The 20,952-nt window shown below is 46.4% G+C and overlaps 1 protein-coding gene across 1 annotated transcript; it reads right to left on the bottom strand.

Moving 5' to 3' along the window:
• Positions 1-3,769: 3,769 nt before the first annotated feature.
• Positions 3,770-5,035, bottom strand: LOC114910938 (paraneoplastic antigen Ma1-like). The gene has a single exon (XM_029253530.1). It carries the CDS (start codon positions 5,033-5,035, stop codon positions 3,770-3,772), a length of 1,266 nt encoding a protein of 421 aa, XP_029109363.1.
• Positions 5,036-20,952: the final 15,917 nt, after the last annotated feature.

The raw sequence follows: 20,952 nt of genomic DNA, 5'->3' as shown, positions 1-20,952 counted from the left end.
GGGGTGTCCTTCCAGCGGTCAGCAAGCTTGGCCTTCCCCTGCAGTCCAAGATTTCGAATCAAGACGCGGTCACCAGGAGCTAAAGGGCAGTAACGGACCCTCTGATCGTACTGTCGCTTGTTCCCTTCATTCCTCTTTTTCGACACACTCTCAGCCAACTGATATGCAGCTTGAAGCTCACGCTTCATGTTTTTGACGTATCTTGTATAGGATTTGTTGGAGGTACCGTCACCCGATGCTCCAAATGCCACATCTACTGGCAACCTAGCCTCTCGACCAAACATTAGGAAATACGGCGAGTAGCCGGTTGACTCATTCAGCGTGCAGTTGTACGCATGTACGAGATAGCCAATGTGCTTACCCCATTTCCTTTTGTCTGGCGCGTCAAGGGTCCCGAGCATATCAAGCAGAGTTCGGTTAAACCGCTCCGGCTGGGGATCGCCCTGAGGATGGTAAGGTGTAGTTCTTGATTTCTTTATGCCGAGCATGCCCAACAACTCATGGATGAGCCGACTCTCAAAATCCCTGCCTTGATCAGAGTGCACCCTCTTGGGCAGCCCATAGTGGATGAAGTATTTCTCCCACAGAACCTTAGCGACAGTTTCCGCCTTCTGATCCCTAGTTGCAAAAGCTTGAGCATAGCGGGTGTAGTGATCTGTAATCACAAGCACGTTGAAGAGGTTGCTGGAATCAGGCTCAATCGTCAAGAAATCCATGCAAACGAGATCCATCGGTCCATCACTGCGAAGATGCGACAACTCAGCAGTTCTCTTGGGCAGTGTTTTCCTCTGAATACACCTGAGACAGCTTTTACAGTACCTTTCAACCTGTGTCTTCATGCGAGGCCAATAAAACCTCTCTCGTAGCAGCCCATAGGTCTTCTCAAACCCAAGATGGCCCGACTGGTCATGTAGAGACTGGAGTACTGTCTCTCGGAACTCTTGGGGAAGCAACAGTTGCTGGCGAGGCGGCTTGTTGGGTGGCTTACTCATCCTGTACAATACGGAATTCACAACCTGTAACTTATCCCACTCTTTCAGCAGCAAAGACACATCAGGATGTCTCACTTTGTTGGCACGCTCGGCATTCTTCTGATTAACCGCATGCCACACTTCGCCAATGCAGGGGTCTTTCTGCTGTGAATATGAGAGGTCTGTTGGAGTCAGTTGGGGCAGCTGCTGAATATTCAGGAAAGACAAGTTGCAATAGGCTTTGGGTACCGCCCCTTTTGATGAGCCCATGAGATCAATCGCTCTGCAGTGACGATAGCGAGGTGGTCTGACTGAGGACATCTGGCAGATAGCTTGGACTGAGTCAGCTGGCATGGCCCCTCTCCCCTGAGATGCCTCAGGAGGGACATGTGAGCGCCGTGACAAGGCGTCTGCCTCAACATTCTGCTTCCCGGGGCGGTACTTCAGGCTGAAATCATATGTGGCCAGTTCTGCCAGCCATCGATGCCCTGCTGCATCCAACTTGGCTGTGGTCAGGACATAAGTCAATGGGTTATTGTCTGTGTGCACCTCAAACTTAGCTCCATAGAGGTAATCATGCAGCTTGTCGGTAATCGCCCACTTTAATGCCAAAAACTCTAGCTTATGGGTGGGGTAATTTTTCTCTGCTGGGGTAAGGCTTCTGCTGACAAAAGCCACAGGGCGCAGGCCTGCTCCCTGATCCTGATAGAGGACACCCCCCAAACCTTCTCTACTAGCATCAACATGTAGCACATAAGGCAGTCCTGGATTGGCGATGGCCAAAACTGGGGCCTCTGTGAGACTCCTTTTTAGCGTTTCAAAAGCTTTCTCGCAGTCCTCATCCCACCTAGGACCAAACGGCTCTGAAGGGTGGTGCCACTCCTTTGGACACAGACCTGATGTTGGTTTCCTTCCATGCTGAGAGGCAGTCTTAGCCCCTGCCACTCTTCTTGGTCCTCTAGCTACGATGCAGCCCTGCAGCAGCTGATTTAAAGGATAACAGACCTTGGAGAAATCTTTCACAAACCGTCTGTAGTACCCACAAAACCCGAGAAAAGAGCGAAGAGCAGTAATGCTCTCTGGGCGTGGCCACGACTTCACTGCGTCAACCTTCGAGGGATCTGTAGCAATGCCATCTCTGGACACAACATGACCAAGGTAAGTCACCGAAGGGCAGCAGAACTGGCACTTGTCCAAAGACAACTTCAGTCCCTCCTCCTTTAGTCTGTCCAGCACCTTTAGAAGGCGCTGCTCATGCTCTTCCAATGTTCGCCCAAATACAATGATGTCATCAAGATACACCAGGCATTCCAGAAGATTCATATCTCCTACAGTCCGCTCCATGACCCGTTGGAAGGTTGCTGGGGCCCCACATATCCCTTGGGGCATCCGCTCAAACTGGTAAAATCCTGCGGGACAGATGAATGCGGTCTTTTCCTTGTCTGCCGCGCTCAGAGGGATCTGATAATAACCACTTCTGAGGTCCAGCACACTGAACCACTGGCTACCACTCAGGCAAGCCAAAGCATCCTCCACCCGAGGGACTGTGTACTGATCAGGAATTGTTCTCCTGTTCAGGGTTCTGTAGTCCACACACATACGTATGGTTCCGTTTTTCTTCCGAACCACCACTATCGGAGAAGCGTAAGGACTCCGAGATTCTGAGATGATTCCAGCCTCCTTTAGATCATGGAGATGTTTCCTCACATCCTCTAGATCCCCTGGCGGTAAACGTCTAGAACGCTCTCTGAAAGGCGTTTCATTCGTCACTCGAATGTGGTGCTGCGTACTCTTAGCACACCCTACATCAAACTCACTGCAAGAAAAGACCTCTTTCCTCTCCATCATTTTCCAACACAGTCTATCCTTCCACTCAATAGACACAGGAGAGTCCCCAAAGTTGAAAGAGGAGGGGGATAGTTGAGACATATGTGGCATCGTCTCCTCCCTACCTAGCCCCTTATTCATCACATCCACTGGGAATAGGTGCGCAATAGGCATTCCACGTTTTAATGTCACCGGCTGCTGAGACACATTCCTCAAAGTGACTGCGAGGTGACGGCACTGGACAGTTCCTGGCTCCTCTACAACAGGCATTACCAGCAGCCCTTCCGGGAAAGGGCCCTCCTCTGGGTGATCTACAACCACGGCCTGACTATTCAGGTGCCCAGGAAACTTTGGAGTGCCAATCACTGTAGCAACACCCCCTGGGGCCAGAGTGAAAGGCTTGCTCCTCGTGAACCAGACGGTCCCTCGCCTTTCCTCGGCCAGGCCGTCAGAAGCTTCCTGGAACTTCTCATACGCTTCTTTTATTACTGGGTGGACAGCAAGGGTAGCTAAGAAATTTCCCCCCTTTTGATTTATGCAAGACTGGAAGAGCCTCCTAACTATGGAGGTGTTTGTACCAATCACCCCAGAAACCTCCCCTTTCACAACCGGGTCTGGACACACAAGCACAAGCGTTTCTATGGTCTCCACTACTCCAACTACGTCTCCAGTGAACTCCAGTTTCACGCACAGATAGCCATCATATGGATATTGCTCCACACTAAGGCCCCAAATCTCTAGGCACTCGATAGGGGTCAAAGGCAAGTGCTTCAAATACTGGTCATAGAAGGAGCGATACAGTAGAGTAATCTGGGAACCGCTATCGAGCAAAGCTTTAGCGTAAATGCCCTCAATTTGTACCGAGACAATAGCACTGGGTCCAACTAAACCCTCTGGCAATATAGCCTCCCTTTGCCGTAGCATATCACACCTGGTGGAACGTGTCTTCTCCGGGGCGGCAGGCCGTTCCTTCACTGGGCCCCTGGGAAGTTTCCCGGCGGCTGCCTTAATTTCAATAGTCGGTTCGTCACCTTTCGAAGGTTCTCTGGATTAGGACACTCTCGCTGGAAATGCCCATCTTCACCACATCGATAGCAAAAAACACCAGCACGATACTGGGGTCTGGGAGCACCCTCCCTTCCGCAGGCATACAAGGTCCCTGTACCCTTCGGATTGAGATTCTGCATGGTCTGCTGTGGTATGCCATCGGAGGCAGCTATCGAGGCAGAAAACAGCCGGGCAACCTCCGTCTTTAGCCCTCTGAACTCTTCCCTGAGCCGTTCTATTTCCTGACCATTCCCCGCTACCACAGGTACTGCAACATTTTCAGGCTGCACTGGTACGGGGGAGGGTGTAGCGCACCCCACACACCTAACCATTGCTGGAAGAGCAGCGTTCCCCACACTTTGCCTTGCCAGGATCATTTCCTCTTCTTCTCGGACATCACGGAGCAACTCCGTGAAACTTGGAGGAGGTTTAAGCTTATACATCGTTCGGATGCGCATGGCAACAAGATCATGGGACAGAGCTCCTCGTGCAACCTGCTCAATGCGAATTTGGTCCAGGTCGGCCACCTCAGCCCCACCTTTACGATGAACTGCATGCAACAGTTTGTCTAGACGGAACAAGTATGCTGATAGTTTCTCACCTTCCTGCTGGAATGTACCACGGAACCTTACCATGAGATCAGCCGCACTGTCTGTGGTCCCAAAAGCTGCCTCCAGGGCTTTGAGGTAATCATCGGCAGTGACAGAGGGGTTACTAACCCTTAAGCACCGGACAATGTCTGCTGCTGGCCCTTTGAGACTCTCAGCTATCCTCTGCTTCTTGACAATATCTGAACACTGCCATTCATCCAACATGTGAGTGGTCTGCTCAGCCCAGGCATCATACTCTTCCTCTCCCGGTGGAGTTGGTTTCACACCGGAGAACAAGCGAAGTTTACGATAGCCGAGTCCGTCCATAGGCGTGGCTTGGCATTTCTCCACAAGTGAAGAGATGGCATCCACGAGTTTGGTGTTCAAGTCTGGAGCGACAGGTGGCGCTGGAGTAGGCCCAAACCAGCCTGAGACATCAGCTAGAGTCTTCCCTTCACTTGCTAGGAATGACAGGAATTTTGCCTGGAAACTGCCTCTTTCACCAAGTATTGGACATTCTCGGGTCTCGCTGACATTAACCACCCAGGGCCCCGACTCACCTCCAAAGGCTAACTGTTCAGGTATGGTAGCCTTAGTCATATCATTTGTGGTTTCAACTAACACAAGTTGGTTGTCTCCAGCCGGTTCTAAACACCGTCCCCTTACCTTACAATGACCAAATACTCCCACCCCATCCAGCACCTTGTACACAGTCTCATCAGTAATGTCAACAGAAACCCCACTAAGCACAACAGCTTTTCTTATATCAATACCCTTGTCGTTACACCATTGGACTATCTGCTTTGACTCCATGTTACAACAACTTTCCAGACATCAAACCACAAATCATATCAAAGAGACATCAAATCATACAAAAATATACTCACAAATACAGAAAACAGTAATCATATCCCGGACGAGCCCCCAAGTGTAGCCCACCCACTCGATTCTGATGTTTTTTTCTCTAGCATGGGAGGTGAATCGGTGGTGTCTACAGCACAACTTTGGGATGCGTGTACTGTCGCCCCCCCCCCAACTTCGGGGTATGGCTCTTGCTAGGGTGAGGAGAGGCCCAGTTAGCGTAGTACAGCTATACTGTTATATTACAGTCGTATAAACCTCCCATACTTCACACACAGCGACCCAGCCCCGCCTTCCTTTGCCGTAAAAAAGAACATTCACACCGACACAGGGACGGTTACAACATTCAGGTGAAATAAGCCCAACAAACATTTAATATAAAACGTCCACACAAATAATTCACACCACCAAAACGAACACGTTTTTTTTCCTTTTATGCGACTCAGTCTCTGGTGCCGGCGTCGTCTCGTTGGCGCGCTTTAGTCTGGAGCTCCTTATCCACCACCGAGGGAAATTCCCGCCGTTACTCACGGTTTTCGTGCAGGGCAGGAAACCGACAGCGACCTGTCCTCACAGCCACTCTCTCTCCAGTGAGGATGGCGGGACGATGATGGCGAGTCCTGGCGACCTTCTCTCCGGGGCCAGTCGCGCTGGCCAAACCCTAATCCTCCACTCCCCAATCCTCGCGGGCTGGTTGTCGCTCGCGCCGGTTTTTTTTTCACAAAACCCCCTTCGCGCGAGAACGAACCCAAAACTGCTCGTTCTCCTCGCCCGGTCTCCCCCAAAAAAAACAACTCCCCTTTTTCCCCCGGAACATCCCGCCCCCAAACATCCAACTACACGAGAGCAAGTTGCGTAGGGGCTACAGGTGGTTTCTGACACTCTTCAAGCTGCTGTACCTACAGAAGCATCTGAGAGTGCCATGTCTACAAAGAGGAAATAGCCTGTTCAAAAATGTCCCCATACCCTGCCCCCTGATGAGGTAATGTCCTAATCCACTGCTTCTGGGACTGTAAATGATAGAAGCATCTGTTTAACAGGAGTCATATGTCCCGTGGAGATGGATCATCTTAATGCCATTAGCCAAAATCAGATTACAACGTGCAACACGGCCGTATTAAATATTGGGTTTCCAGCTGATGGCTGTGATGATGCACAGAGAACAGAAAATGTGGATGCTCACGGTTAATGCCATGACGGTGACGAAGGATGCCGAGTTTTGAATTGGGTGTTGAATCATTTTCGTGTAAATAGCAGTTCATATACACTACAGTATGCGCAGTTACATCTGCCGTTTTGTCAGAGACACCACAATTACGCTCCCAGCGTTTTACTTTGAACATTCAACAATGGACAGTCAGCAGTGTCATTTGAACTAGAGTGTTTTTGCAGTGACCTAACAGTGGAGCTTGGCTTTCCATTTCATACCCATGTCAATTAAAAGTCGCTCGCGTATGAGAACGTGTGCGGAAAACAAGAAGGAGCGCTGATTCGTGCGAGCGGAAGAGTGCGTTTCGTGTTGCTGGACGTGCCGAGATGACGAAAGCAAAGGCAACGTTTTTGAATGCGGTTTAACTGATCAACTTTGGTGTTTAAACGCGCGTGTGTTGGCGCTCTCTGCGTTTCAAGCTACGGCCGCAGAGTCTCAGCCTGCGCGGGATGACTGCATTCTTCCAGATATGGTTCGCATAGCTGTGAAAATTCTGAAACAATGAAGGGGGGAAAAAATCCATGGTACTCTACTGGTATTGATCCACAAGCACCCCCCCCCCCCCCACCTCCCTGTTCCCCGACTTGCTCCCGCAGCTGGTGCCCCGACTCCGGGGGGCTTGCTTTCATCACGGGGCTCCTCCCACGCGCTCCGTGTGCCGATTCATGTCGGCCCTGATGGATTAGCCCTGTGGGTCAAAGCACATGCCAATAATAAAACGCACGAGCTCCCCTGAGGTGCACCACTTTGAATTGCACCTTCACATTTGCAAGTCAAGCTGCTGTTGCTGTTTGCACATATTCAACCCCAGAAATGAATTTTGAATGAAGGGTACAAGCAGAAACAGAAAACATCATTTCAGCGTATGGAATTGTATTTAATTCAAAACTATAATTCTCCAGTTTTTTTTTTTTTTTTTGTGGGGTACGAGACAGTTTTTGTTCTTAGAATTAGACCAAACCATTTATTTTTTGCAGTGGGTTTGCTTCCCATTCGTCACACACGCAAAAGCTTTAAAAATATTTCCAAATAACTGCATGGCACAGGGAGGTACCCTTTAAAGAGAGCGACATGCAATGTAAGAGGCCTTCATTGCAGTAACGGAGAATTATGAAAGAGAGAGAACCTGAGATGGAAGTTCCAAATTGGAAAAACAATTTCTTCTAGACTTAACGTAAAACCTTGTGTTTCTACAAATTCTGAAATGCAGCTTCCTGGCATTTTTCTCACCAACAGAAGAAGGAACCCATTACAGCTGAATTGTCAGTTCAATATCTTCTTTACCATCGAGATGTCAGGGAACAAGCGCATACATGTTTACTGCGTCTCCAATAATAAACACCCACAGGGCGCTATTTTTGTTGCGTTTAACTCCATCCAGTGTGAAAACGATCCGAATCGAGAAATGATTTTTCACGGGTTGTCAATGAAGTGGCATGTGAGGCGTGAGGCTGGGAAAACATTATTGACAATTGCAACAGAAATGTGGCACAAACCGATCCGAAGGAGGAGCTGCGCATTAGCATTGAATGCAAATAGCCTGGACCCTTTTTTTGTCACACCTATTTTAAGCACCTCTTTCATGCAGACATAACTTGTCTACATGTGTTTTTACCAATCTGAGGATCAAAAGGAGAGATGAGCAAAAATCCATCTCTCTATCACACAAGTTATCTTGGTCATTTGACATTCTAAATTCCTTAAATCCCAAACCACCTGCAGCTCCATTAAAATACTGTGAGATGCCGAACACGTCCAGTCCAGGGGGACGGAAGCATGGGGTGGCAGTGGGTGGTCTTACACTTCAGAATTAATTTATGAGTTAATGCAAGAATGCAAATCAAAACGTAACGCATCTAAAACATGATTCCCAAATCCTCTCTCTTTAAACTCAAATGTGCCAAAAATTCTCTAGCAACAAAACTAACTCTTCTCCCAGATGTCGTTCTCTCTCTCTCCTCTCTAGAAAATCTAGTTATTTTTTAGGCTTTAGATTTTTGGCCATACCTGGCTTCTCCTAGTGAGCTTCTACCCAAATGGGTCCTTGACTTTGAGTCCTTGGGGTGCGGCCTGCCCTCCATCCATCCATCCATCCATCCATCCATCCATCCATCCATCCGTTGCAAATAACCACTTGTACTATGGAGGGTAGTGGTTGTCCAGAGCCTCTTCTGGATGGTCCATCACAGGGCAATTGCACACATTCCTTCAGTCACACACTCAAGGGGCAATTTGGAGTCAATAGAAAACCCAAAGCATATGGTGTTGCGCTGTGAGAGGAAACCAGAGCACTTGGGAGAAACACAGGAATCCACACCTATCTGCCCAATCATTTTTACCACCTCATTAAGCTCCTGACTCTTTCGGTCAGACTTCACATTAATCTGATTCCTCAAAGTACCTCCCTGAGTGGGATTATTGATATCAGAACAGCCGATGACCAGTCCTGCACTTATCGTTCTCTTTGCACTGTTCACTTTAACACATTTTATTTGTAAGTTTAAATGATCTTGGGATCTTCCATGTTTCTAATTGAGGCAATAAAGACGTTTCTATGTGCAGTCCAGGGCTGTTCTGTTCACTCGAGCATCGTCGCAGGAGATCACAGTAAGATTTTTGTTCTGGTGAACTCGAACTAGGCTGAAATGTTGTGCGCATGACTCTTATTTTATTTGACAGCATTAACTTTGCATTAGCGTGGCTTTAGAGCCAAGGGCTGCGATCTGTTTTGAACACCACGAACCCAGCGTAAACTAGTCTCCGCTTGCTGCAATTTCAAAAGTCATGCAGGATTTATGTGTGTGTGTGTGTGTGTGTGTGTGTGTGTGTGTGTGTGTGTGTGTGAGCGAGTTTATATGCTGTGCGCTCCACCCCATAAAGAGCAAACCTCTGCCTTACTGCTTGATTCCAACATTTTAAAAAAAGCTGAACCATCATAATCTGTTTGGCTTTTCTCCATATGTTAGCAACACACCCTCAATTGACAGCTCTCGGGCTGATCCTAAGCAAACAATGGCTGTTTTATCTCTGTTTTAACTGGCTGAAGGCATGCCTCGGCTCACCGCCAAAAAATTCATTCAGATGGAATTTCACCAACACACCCATGTTGTTATTTTTTATACCCTGTTTGCAACATAGTGTTCCCATTCATTATGGTCACAGGTGTTTTGTATGCCGGTTATGAGGGCAGAAGAATGGCCTGTGCTACCTATCGCAGACATCACGTGCCAAAACAGCCAAGCGGTCCGTCTCGGTTTCTCGCGACTACAGCGCTGCAGCTTCCTAGTATGTTTCTCACTGACGGAGGAAGGAGCCCATTTCAGATCACGTGAAGGCTCAGTCGTTCTGTACCATATTGATGTAAAGCCGCACTCGAAGGAGACTCGAAAGAGAAAAAGGGATGCCACGGCGCGTAGCACTGGTGCCTCACAGCTCTGCGGTTGTGGGTTCAAATCCACCTCGCTCCATATGGAGTTTGCACGTTCAAAGTCCAAAGATATGTCTTCCAGTTGGATTTGTATCTAAATTATCCTGAGTGTGTGAATGAGTGTGTGATGCCTCCAAGACAGGCTGAATTAACATGAAGTGGATATTAATAATGGATGAATATACTGGCAGAAACTATGTGATGAATGTAAAGGCAGTGCAGGCATTAAATGTGATCCACATGTCTACTCCTGTCCCGAGCCATGCTGACAGTATCATAGAGTAAAAGGTGTGGTATTATGTACAATGACCCTTTTAAACTGTACAATTACACAGTTTTTTTCTCCTGTATCTTGTTTTACTCCTTACTCATTTAAAATGCATTATGATTCTAAGTGACCCGTCGTTGCCGCTGTGACATACAGAGTTATTTAAAGCCATTCAGTATATGGATGAGTGTTATTCCTCAACGCTTTGTGTGAGAGCTTGTTGGTCATTAGCAAACTGCAAAGTGTTCATTTTAGTAGCAGTTTGTCAGCTAAGCTTTTAAAATTAAAATATATTATTACTTAGCTGACACAAACTGATTTACAATGTCAGGTTTGTACAGTAAGCTTCTTACACCGATTTGCCCAATTATACAGCAGGGTCATTTTTATTGTATGAATTCAGGGTGATTGCCTCGATCAAGCGAACTACAAGAGGAACTGGGCAGCTCTAACCGCTAGGGCATCTCCTATGCTGTGGATATTTTTTATTTCATGCTGGTTGCCCATATTTGCACAGTTCCATATTTTAAAGGCCTTGAAAAGATGTCTGCATTGGGTGGGGTAGCAGACTGCTGACACAAACACCATCTGAAAGCCCCGTAGAGCTGACAGACAAATCACCCGAGGGCGTCTGCCAAGCAGCCCCACCCATGCGACCGCAAGCTCAAACAGTGTCCTCTGAGAACGAACGCCTTGGAACGAGGACACCTTCTTTCGCAAGAGATTTTGTTTTGGCAGGGGTTAATGACGCCGTGTGATATGCGCAAAGACCCCACAGGGGTATTTTGAGAGGTAATTCACACCATCTGTGAACACTGGGACGTCCCCTGACATATCAGACTTCCAGAGTGTTCTAGTATCTCTGGTGGCTGGAAAAAGGCCTTTCCTGGGCGCAACTCTGTCCGGTTCCTCGTTCACTTCTGTCACCAAGAATTCTGGAAAACACCCAACATCAAGTCAAATTTAAAGGAGTTATTCCTTTAGCTGGCACTTTTCTCCAAAGTGGCTTACAGTGATTTATTTATTCATACTGCTGGGCAATTTTTACTATAGCAATTCAGGGTAGTTACTTTTATCAAGGGTACTACCAAAGGAAGCAGGATTGAAACCCAGGTTTTTTGAGAGCAAGATATGCATCTCTAACCACTACGCCACCTTCTGCCCTGCTTGAAAGGCTCAAGTCATTTTCTGAGTTTTTGCACTGCTGTACCAACATTTACATTGACATGCACTCATTTAGCAGACGCAGTTCTCCAAAGCGACATACATCTCATGGAAAATACAATGTGTACATTACATTAGCAGCGAGAGACTTAGATGTAGACGTGTGATTATTAAATGCAGTTATTTTGATACTTTCCACCATATGAACCAATGTTCATCACACGAGTAGGTGCAAAAAACTTTATCAGAATATCTATGATTCCTGATCACCTTCCTAGTAATTTTTCTTGTTTTTTTTTTTTTTTGGGAGATGCATATAAACACTGAAATGAATATAAACAGTGTTGATCCTTCATGTACTTGACCATGTAGGATCAACACTGACCAGCTCCATTCGAGGATACTTTGTTGTTTGGACCTTAAAGAATGAAACCCCAGGGATGTCATTGGTTGACATGTCCTCCATACCAGATGCATTATCTGCAGAAACCAGTCACCATGGTATGTGCGAGCTGAAGCAGTTGTGAAATCATATTCAGAATGTTAAACTTGGAACGTCAGAGACAAAATGAACACCGAGACACCTGGGTATTCAAATGCGCAATCTTCAGAATCACTCTAACGGCCTATTACAGCTCATGTTTATTCTGAAAAAATAACAATCAAAAGGTATACTATAGCTCTGGAATGAATACGTCTATTTTAATGTACCAAACCCTTATCCTGAACAGACAGACTGAACTCCCTATAGCGGTTGTGCAACACTGACCCACCTCGCCGGCAGCGTTTGGCAATTCTTCTCCAAAAAGATCACTCAACTAGTTTCAATGCCACCAATTCCAGTACTTTCATAGATTGCAGCCATCCATATAGAGTGGAGCTGAAATACATTTTTATGTTAGCATAAGGCTGCTTAAAATGTTAAATCTTTCTTGCAAGCAACTTTAGGGTGAGAACGTTCACTAGCGTAAATAAATCCATCCAGCCTCCCACTCATGCATTATCAGTGACCCATTGTCCAGTGCAGGGTCATGGTGGTCCAGAGCCTATTCTGGAGCCATAATGAGGCAGGGTATACTCCATTTCATCTTAGGGAAATCACACACACTCATTCAGTTATACATATACAGTGAAGGCAATTTAGACTCACCAATGTACCTGACACATGTCTTTGGACTGTGTGAGGAAACCAGAGCACCTGGAAGGAACTCAGAACATGCAAACGCAGTTTAAGACGGATTCTAACCCAAGTCTGAATGGTGAGGCACCAGCACTATCTAAAGTGAATGAAGTACTCTCAATTAACAGAGAGCCCTTATCTGAGAACACCAGAAGATGAATTAATTAGGCTACACAGGATTAGCAACTGCGTTGAGTCATCTCATCGAGCTACAGGCGCAGCTGCACGTCTGCCAAGGTTCCGACACAAGGCCTCTCTCTCTGATTGGATCACTCAAGCAGCAAATTCTGTCCTGATTTTGAAAACGATTACCTAGTGATGAGTACAGTGAGAATTAGCACCAACATGCTGCAACCTGCGGTTTGGCATTTATGAGATGTCACGTCTCATTAATAATTAGAAGCCTAGTTAACACTTATATACAAAGAATTCAGAAGTAACTATCTGATGCATGCCGCATACATTTGAATACGCTAAATACAGTTGATTTACTGTTATTAATTTTTTATTCATTAAGCTAACACTTTTCTCCAAAGCAACATACACTGATTTATCCATTTTTACAGCCAGGAAATTTTTCACTTTATTAGTTCAGGGTAGGTACCTTGATCAAGGGTACTGTACTAGAAGTGGGATTTAACCGCAGGTTTTGCAGATTACAAAGTGATCACTGTAACCACTACACAACATGCTGCTTATAGTCACTTGGTTTACATTTAACTGATGTATGAAATATTTTCTCATGGAACAGAAACTGGACAATATGTAATATAATGATGTTATTGTATTAGAATGTATAGCGTGTAAAATACTATTAATATTGTCTGTGAGAGGTAATAGCAATTCCATAAATCGTATTAGTAATATTAATACACAGATAGTGCTGGAAGGGATGACGTGTGTTTGGCCACATGAGTAGGTCCTATTGTCTGGAGCACCCACTGAACCTTGGCTTAACTGAAATTGCCCACATTCCCACGTTGCTGTGTGAAAAACACCATAGTGTTGCATAACAGTTGTCCACACCCTCCCTGTGTGACGCTGCTCAGAGACGCTGGAGAGCAGTCATGAGGGCAATTTTCGGCAAGCGGCACAATCCTATCTTATCTACGAGGGCTTGTTGAAACTGGCATTTCCTCGAAGCTGTTGTGACACAGTTGTTCGCTGTCCCAAGAAATTCGGTCAGTGGGGAGTCACTGAGTGCAACGGTCGTTTCCGGGTCTACAGTCATCGATACTGCTGTGTCACTCCATAAAGTGCTTTGTGGTGACTTCCTGGGGGGGGCAAGCTGGCGTAGCAGGTCCATAGTGGTCAGTGCTGTTGCCTTACAATCAAAGGCCTGGGGTTTGAGCCCACCTTCTGCTGTAGCCTCTTGATCGAGGTACTGACTCCATATAAATGCAGTAAAAATTACACAGCTGTATAAAAAGGTAATCAGTGTAAGTTACTTTGGAAAAAAGCAGTCCAATAAATGATCTATTGTGATTTTTTACTGTTAAAAACCAATGCAAAGATAACTTTTTCCCGGTGGGCCTTTTGAATACTTTTTGCCTTCCTTTAGAAGTGCGCTTCTATTACCTGGAACAGCAGGCGGCAGAGTGGTCAGAGGCAGTTTAGTCTGTCTCTTTCATGCGGTAAATTCCTCCAGATCACTACTGATGCCATTACTTGGCACGTAATGCTGATCCAGGCACCAGTGAGAACTCAGTACTATTCTGGGCCTCCCAGTCCCCTCGCAGAGATGCACTAATTATATAACAGCGGTGTGAGAGCCGCCTGCTTCACAGCTCCATCTGTTTTCTATGACACACCTAGTCAAGATATGGTTTACTGGGGTTATTATTTTTGTGTACCTGCAGATGGAAACATGGGAGGTTTCAATTTTCTTCTTTCTCTCCCCGTGCATTAAAGGCTGAGGTACATGCAGTTAGAGCCATTACCTTGCAATTGAAGGACCCAGGTTCAAATCCATCTGCTGTAGTACCCTTGATAAAGGTACCTACATATGCTTATTTCGCTGATATTTTTCTCCAAAGCAACTTATACTCTTGAGTTACTTAACAGTGATTTACCCTTTTTCTATAGCCAGGTCTTTTACTGGAATAATTCAGGGTACAAACTCCGACCAATGGTACAGCAGCAGGAGGTGGGATTCACACCCAAGTCCTTCGAGGCTGGAGGAAGCAACTCAAGAGCAGCAACTCTAACAGCTGCGCTACTTACCATCAGCACAGTGAAAATTACCCTGCAAGTAACTTAGTGTACAAAAGCTGCAAAAAATTATCTTGGCGTAATATGTCAGAAGGGGGGCTCAGTGGTGCAGGGGGCTTGGCTGGGTCCCGCGCTCCGGTAGGTCTGGGATTCGAGACCTGTCTGAGGTGCCTTGCAACAGACTGGCGTCCTCTCCTGGGTGTGTCCCCTCCTCCTCCAGCCTTGCGCCCTGTGTTTCCAGGTTAGGCTCTGGCTTGACGCGACCCCGCTCAGGACAAGCGGTTTCAGACAGTGTTTGTGTGTGATACGTCAAACAGACGAATGAATGTAAAGGTTGTGAAGTCCAACACATGATTTACATATTATAAAAATCAGCACTCTCCCAAAAAGCACAGAGGTGGTAGCAGTAATCGGAGCTGAGCTTTATGGGTTTAGACAGCATGAAGCAGGTAAAGCTGTTAGTTCTGCTCGAGGGGGTCTCAGCGTCAGTCCCTCTGTTCGTTTTTCCAAATAACCTGGTCTTTAAGGGGTTTATGGTGGAATCCGAAACACCGGGAGGCGATTCCCTCTCGCAGTTCTGCTCTCGGACTGTGGTGACGTGACCCGGTGGCGGACCGCAAGTGGGCCCTCGCGGGAGGTGCGATGTGCAGAACATGAAAGGTGTTGCACCAATGCCCTTTAATACTTTCTCCTAACAGGTACCTGGGTGACAGCGAGGGAAAAAAAAACAGTAAATTCCCCAAGGCGCCTCTCTCCACTACCCTGTTTTCATTGATAGATGCCCTCAGCGATCCCAGAGCCGACCCTCCCGCTGTTTGTCCATGAGTTAAATATTTAATCTGGAGTGACTCCAACTGCCCTCGGAGAACAATGCAAACAGCACCATGAATTTCTGCGGCCAAATTAATAAACGCACTGTTGGGCAGGACGTGGACACAGCTCACAGATCACACCAGTAAAGGAGGAATAAAGCTCTGCAGCAACCAGGAAGAGCTTTTTCACCCCTGCAAGGAAAACTCTTGTATTTAACTGAAGGCGCTTTGTGGTTGCAGAACGGGCTCGCCTGATGTTCCAGGTGAAGATCTGCTGCAGCCTGGAGGCCCCTGACCAGCTCAGCCAGCAGAAGCCAAGTGTAGACCGAGTTTCTGTAACGCAGAGATTCAAACTTTGGCTTTGTTGTGTGTAAATCGACACCGGCGGCATTATTCTGCTGCAGAAAGTCAAGGTTCTCTAAGTTACTTGCACTACACATGGTGGTTATTAGTTGTTCCCTTATGTGATGAGTTCCTCCAAAATGACTTACACTGTTGCAGTAATTTGCCCATTTACACAGCAGGGTAACATCTGTTGTGTCAGTTCAAGGTAAGTACCTTAATCACAGGTTCTACAGCAGGAGGTGGAGTTTAAGCCTGGGTCCTTAACTGTAAGCTTTAACTACTACACCGCCTGCTGCCTCTGCCTCATGTCAGGGTATCGGGTGCAATACATTATGTAAAGGTATGTGAGCAACACAACGGGGCAGATGCTAAACAAGTTAAGCGTGAATAACAGAGGTTTCATGACCAGGATGGCATTTGAACCCACATGTGCAGAACAGAACACATTAGCAGTCTATTACCCTAACCCCTCAGCCAAAGCACATGTTTTTGGCAGCTTCCTCATGTTCATCAGGATGTAGGATCTAGGCCTGGCACTGGGTTTGAGGACTCCTCCAGACAAACGATCTTGGGATGTTCACTCGTGTGGAAGCACTGAACCAGAAGTAGCGTTGTTGTTCGGCACCGGCGAGGCAAACACCCGTGTTTCACACGATGTTCTCTCCTGCACAACATCGTGTGGTCAGTGATGAGACGATGAAGCCACCGTCCTGATAGAACGTGTATTCGAAAAAGCACAAATCCAGAGTGAAAGAGGAATGCAAACTAGTGTTAAATCTGTGGATAAAACTAGTGGAGAAAAAAAAAGGGAAAAAAGCTGAAAACAATCATGATAATGCTCAGTAACCCACAGTGGTCCATCTCCATCATCCGTATGATACAGAGCTCTGCAGTTATGGAACATGCATAATAAATGAAAACCATACTACATAGCTTAGAAACAGTGCCACGAGTCTGGACGTGATTATATTAGGAGAACCAGTGTGTGCCAACTCTTGTGTATACTGGAGTCACATCTTACCACACCAGAGAGAGCACCGGTGCCTCACAGCTCCTGCACTGCGGATTTGGACCTGGGTTTGAATCCGGGTTAGGCAATGCGGAGTTTGGATGTTTTCCCTAATGTTTGTGTGGGTTTCCTCCAGGTGCTCTGGTTTCCTCCCATATGTGTTTCAGCTGAATTGGTGACTTTAAAATACCCATAGTGTGTGTGTGTGTGTGTGTGTGTGCGTGTTTGTGTGTGTGTTTGTGTGTTAAACTGCTGTGCTACAGAAATAGGTGAATGATTGTAAGTAGCTTACTATAGTACATCCATCACTGTAAGCTGCTTTGGAGAAAAGTGTCAACTAAATGAATAAATGTAAATGTAAATATGACTAGGCAGCTGATATAAAGAGGTGTGTGTGACACTAACCAAGAGGTGAAAAACCACGGGTCACAGAAAACACCTTTTAATCCTTGTAGCCTGAAGACTTTTCATGGAAAAGAGCAAACTGCGGAAGATAATGTATTTTAAGGAACAGAAGATGACATCAAGGAATAAGACATGGAGATTTAAGGTTATTGCGTGGGGGGGGGGGGGGGGGATCTCCTTGGTTACAGGAAGGCAACTGTCCAGGTTGTCCCAAATAAGACGTCCACTTATCAAGAATGAGCGTAGTCCTTGGAGGACAGCCATCCTGCTCCGTGGATACACACCGGCCTTGTTGACACTGCAATAGAAACCACTTGTTCTGTGCTGAGTCAATATTTACAGCTTAATGGAATGTGTGTTTGACCGACTCCGTGTGATTCGAACCGACACAGTCTCAGGAGGGATTATCTTTCTATTTCACTCTCCTGCTCCTTATCATTCCCATCATTTCAGTATCGCACAGCAAACAAAACACGTCCGAGAAACAGACGTGCACGGAACAGACGCTGAGAAAGAAGGAGCCGTCCGTACCTGGCGGGGCCGCGACCTCACCCCTAATGGTCATCCTCGGCAGCCAATCAGAGGCCGGGAATGGCCCCCGGTGCGATTCCTTACCAATGAGCTCACCGCGTGTCTCAGAATGACGGCTTTGTGCGGATCCTGTTTGGGAGCAGCAAATAGACGAAGTTTGCCGTCAGCGCTAAAGTGAGGGTCGCCCATTAGCCATTCGCTCTGTTTACGGCCCGCAGGAACAAACACCGGCTGGGGATGTGCGGCAGCTGGCATAAATTGTAAAAAAAAGAAAAAAAAACACTCTTCCACTTACAATTCAGCAAAATTTCAGTCACACTGCTTTTCAGATGCACTTCTCAGATGGACTTCCATAACAGCAGCTGGTTATTGCGCCACAGTTCCATAAGCAAGCAAGTGGTTTCCATGGTAACCTGCTCTTAGTAACACGACTGCAGCATTCTCCCAGGGGAATTTGGCATGAACTCAAGGTCACAAAATTTGTAATGACCTCCTGGCCTTGAGACAATGCTGTACCTTCCGTGAAAGGGTCCCCTGTATCCGCTGACCTTCACTTTCATGGGACCGAGAGTGAAAGAAAAGGGTTGAGAGCACAGCGTGCTGGTTACCATAACAAAGGCCTCTCCTGCCCATGTGGTGGGACTCACATCCAGCGCAGATAATGAAAAACTGAGGGTGATTTACCACAAGTAAGCATCCATGCCACTGTTTCTTCTAGTTGCAGTTTCAGATTTGTAACTTTTTTTGTAAAGGACTTAATATCTCTGAGCTTGAAAAACAAAACGTGATAAATATTTGATTATGCACATTATACGAATATTTCCATGCAAAACTTCCAGTGTAAAATCCCTTTTTACCGTAATGCCTGTAGGCATCTTTTAATGAGGATGGAAGTTTTTTTTTTTTTTCCTTCACAAAACGAGATTATGAGGTGGTTCTAGGAGGTTTCTTTAAAATTTATGTAGGGTAGCATGCTGATGAATTCCTGTTGACTGGTCGTGTGTTATTATGGACTGTAACTAAAGTTTAGAATATGTTAATGTATGAGGGCTGTGTTTCTGGAAAATGTCAGAGCAAAATGAGGAAGCAGAGTATAGTCAGTGCAGCAAAACTGCCTACACAGTGAGCTTTATCGACTCTCCAGCTGCATGTGATGCTAATATGGCCTAGAAAAGTGCATCTTATAGCAAAAACATATAGCCCGGATATTTTCCTCATATAAAATAATGGAAAATGTTGTGAATGTGAGCAGTGCATCACAAATTCAGTTCAATCCATTTTTTTATAAAGTGCTCTTCTCAAACACTCCTGTGCCTTGCTCAAAACAATCAGCCGCTGATGAAAAGCATGAATACTGACAATAAAATATTTTTCTACATTTTAGAAACATTTTAGACAGATTCTTGCGGTGAAATTATGTTTAGTATGCTGTGGGTATATTATGGTAGCACAGTGCATGGAATGTGGTGGCTGCAGGAATAAACAACAAGCAAAACACATATAAACACTTTTATAATCATAAAAGAATGAACAAACACAAACGGAACCACTGGTCCCATAGGGGGTCACAGGGAGCCAGAGCCTTACCTGGCAACACAGAGCACAAGGCTGGAGGGGGAGGGAACACACCCTGGACAGGACACCAGTCCATCACAAGGCACCCCAAGCAAGACTCAAACCCCAGACCCACCGCAGAGCAGGACCCGGTCCAACCCACTGCACCACCACACCACAATGCCCCCCTAAAAGAACATTTTTAAATGAAAAAATAAAAGCACACATTTTGATTTTTGCCACTTTTTTTCACTTAAAATGTGACATATCTGTGGAATGAAAATGTATAACATTACATGGTCACAAAAAAGGAGTCGAGTATCTGGAATAGAGTTGAATTGTGTTAGTATTGTGTTATTATTCTCTTATTTTATTTTTCATCTGTTTTAGTTGCCATTAACCTTTCTGTCTAATGCTGCTTTAAGACACTCACAGTTTAATGAACATAAAAATTACTGTAAAATTACCATTCGGATTACATTTACTGCTGAAGAACAAAGTGTAATTAAACATGGGCACAACTGAGCTGTAATTTGTAGAGCTCATGCTGTGTTGTTGCTTTATCAGTTGTGTCTCAGGAAACGCAAGAGAATCAGAATAACTTTAGTAAACGAGGGAACTGTTTTCACTGTCACTAATGATATTGCTTCTTTGTACACTCAGAAACCCCTAAAGTCAATTTTGTTCTCTGGTTTCCCACTTGTGGTACACAAGGGATTTTCTTTCAGGATGTTCTTTCTAGACTCAACATGCTGGTTACCGCCTACTAGATGGTCAAGGGATCTGCACCCCAATGTCTACAGGACTTGAGCAATCCCTACTCCAGCAAGGCGCTGTGCTCTCTCACCTCTGGATGCTTGGTGGTCCCACTCACAAAGAGCTCAAAATCTGAAGACCGTTGGTTTCCAGTATTGGCTCAGATTTGGTGGAATGAGCTCATGTGGTCCCTCAGGAATGCTGAATCCCTCCCAGGATTTCTTGGAAGACCCACTTGTCTCTCATCTCATCTGCTATGATTGTCTATCTATCTATCGTCAACAGCAGCTTGTCCTGAGTGGGGTGGCGGCAAGCCATAGTCTTTCCTGGCAGAGTGGGGCACAGGGTCGAGGGAGGAGGGGGCACACCCAGGATGGGACGCCAGTCCATCTCAGGGCACCCCAAGCAGGGCTCGAGCCCATGACCCACCATACAGCAAGCACCAGTTGAACCCACCTCGCCAGCACATCCCCAGTCTGATTATCTATGAATTTGCTATTGGAATGTTACTCCGGTGGGTCTGGGGTTCGAGTCCCGCTTGGGGTGCCTTGCGACGGACTGGCGTCCCGTCCTGGGTGTGTCCCCTGCCCCTCCGGCCTTACGCCCTGTGTTACCGGGTAGGCTCCGGTTCCCCCGTGACCCCGTATGGGATGAGCGGTTCTGAAAATGTGTGTGTGTGTGTGAAATGTTACATCTATGGGCAACTTAAGGGATGTGAGCTGACAACATGGTGGTGCCAGACAAATAACCAGTGCTTCCATGCTTCTGCATTTGTAATAAGTTC

Source organism: Scleropages formosus, chromosome 7 (assembly GCF_900964775.1).
Source record: "Scleropages formosus chromosome 7, fSclFor1.1, whole genome shotgun sequence".
Taxonomy (NCBI): domain Eukaryota; kingdom Metazoa; phylum Chordata; class Actinopteri; order Osteoglossiformes; family Osteoglossidae; genus Scleropages; species Scleropages formosus.
This window is presented reverse-complemented; position numbering and strand designations above follow the sequence as displayed.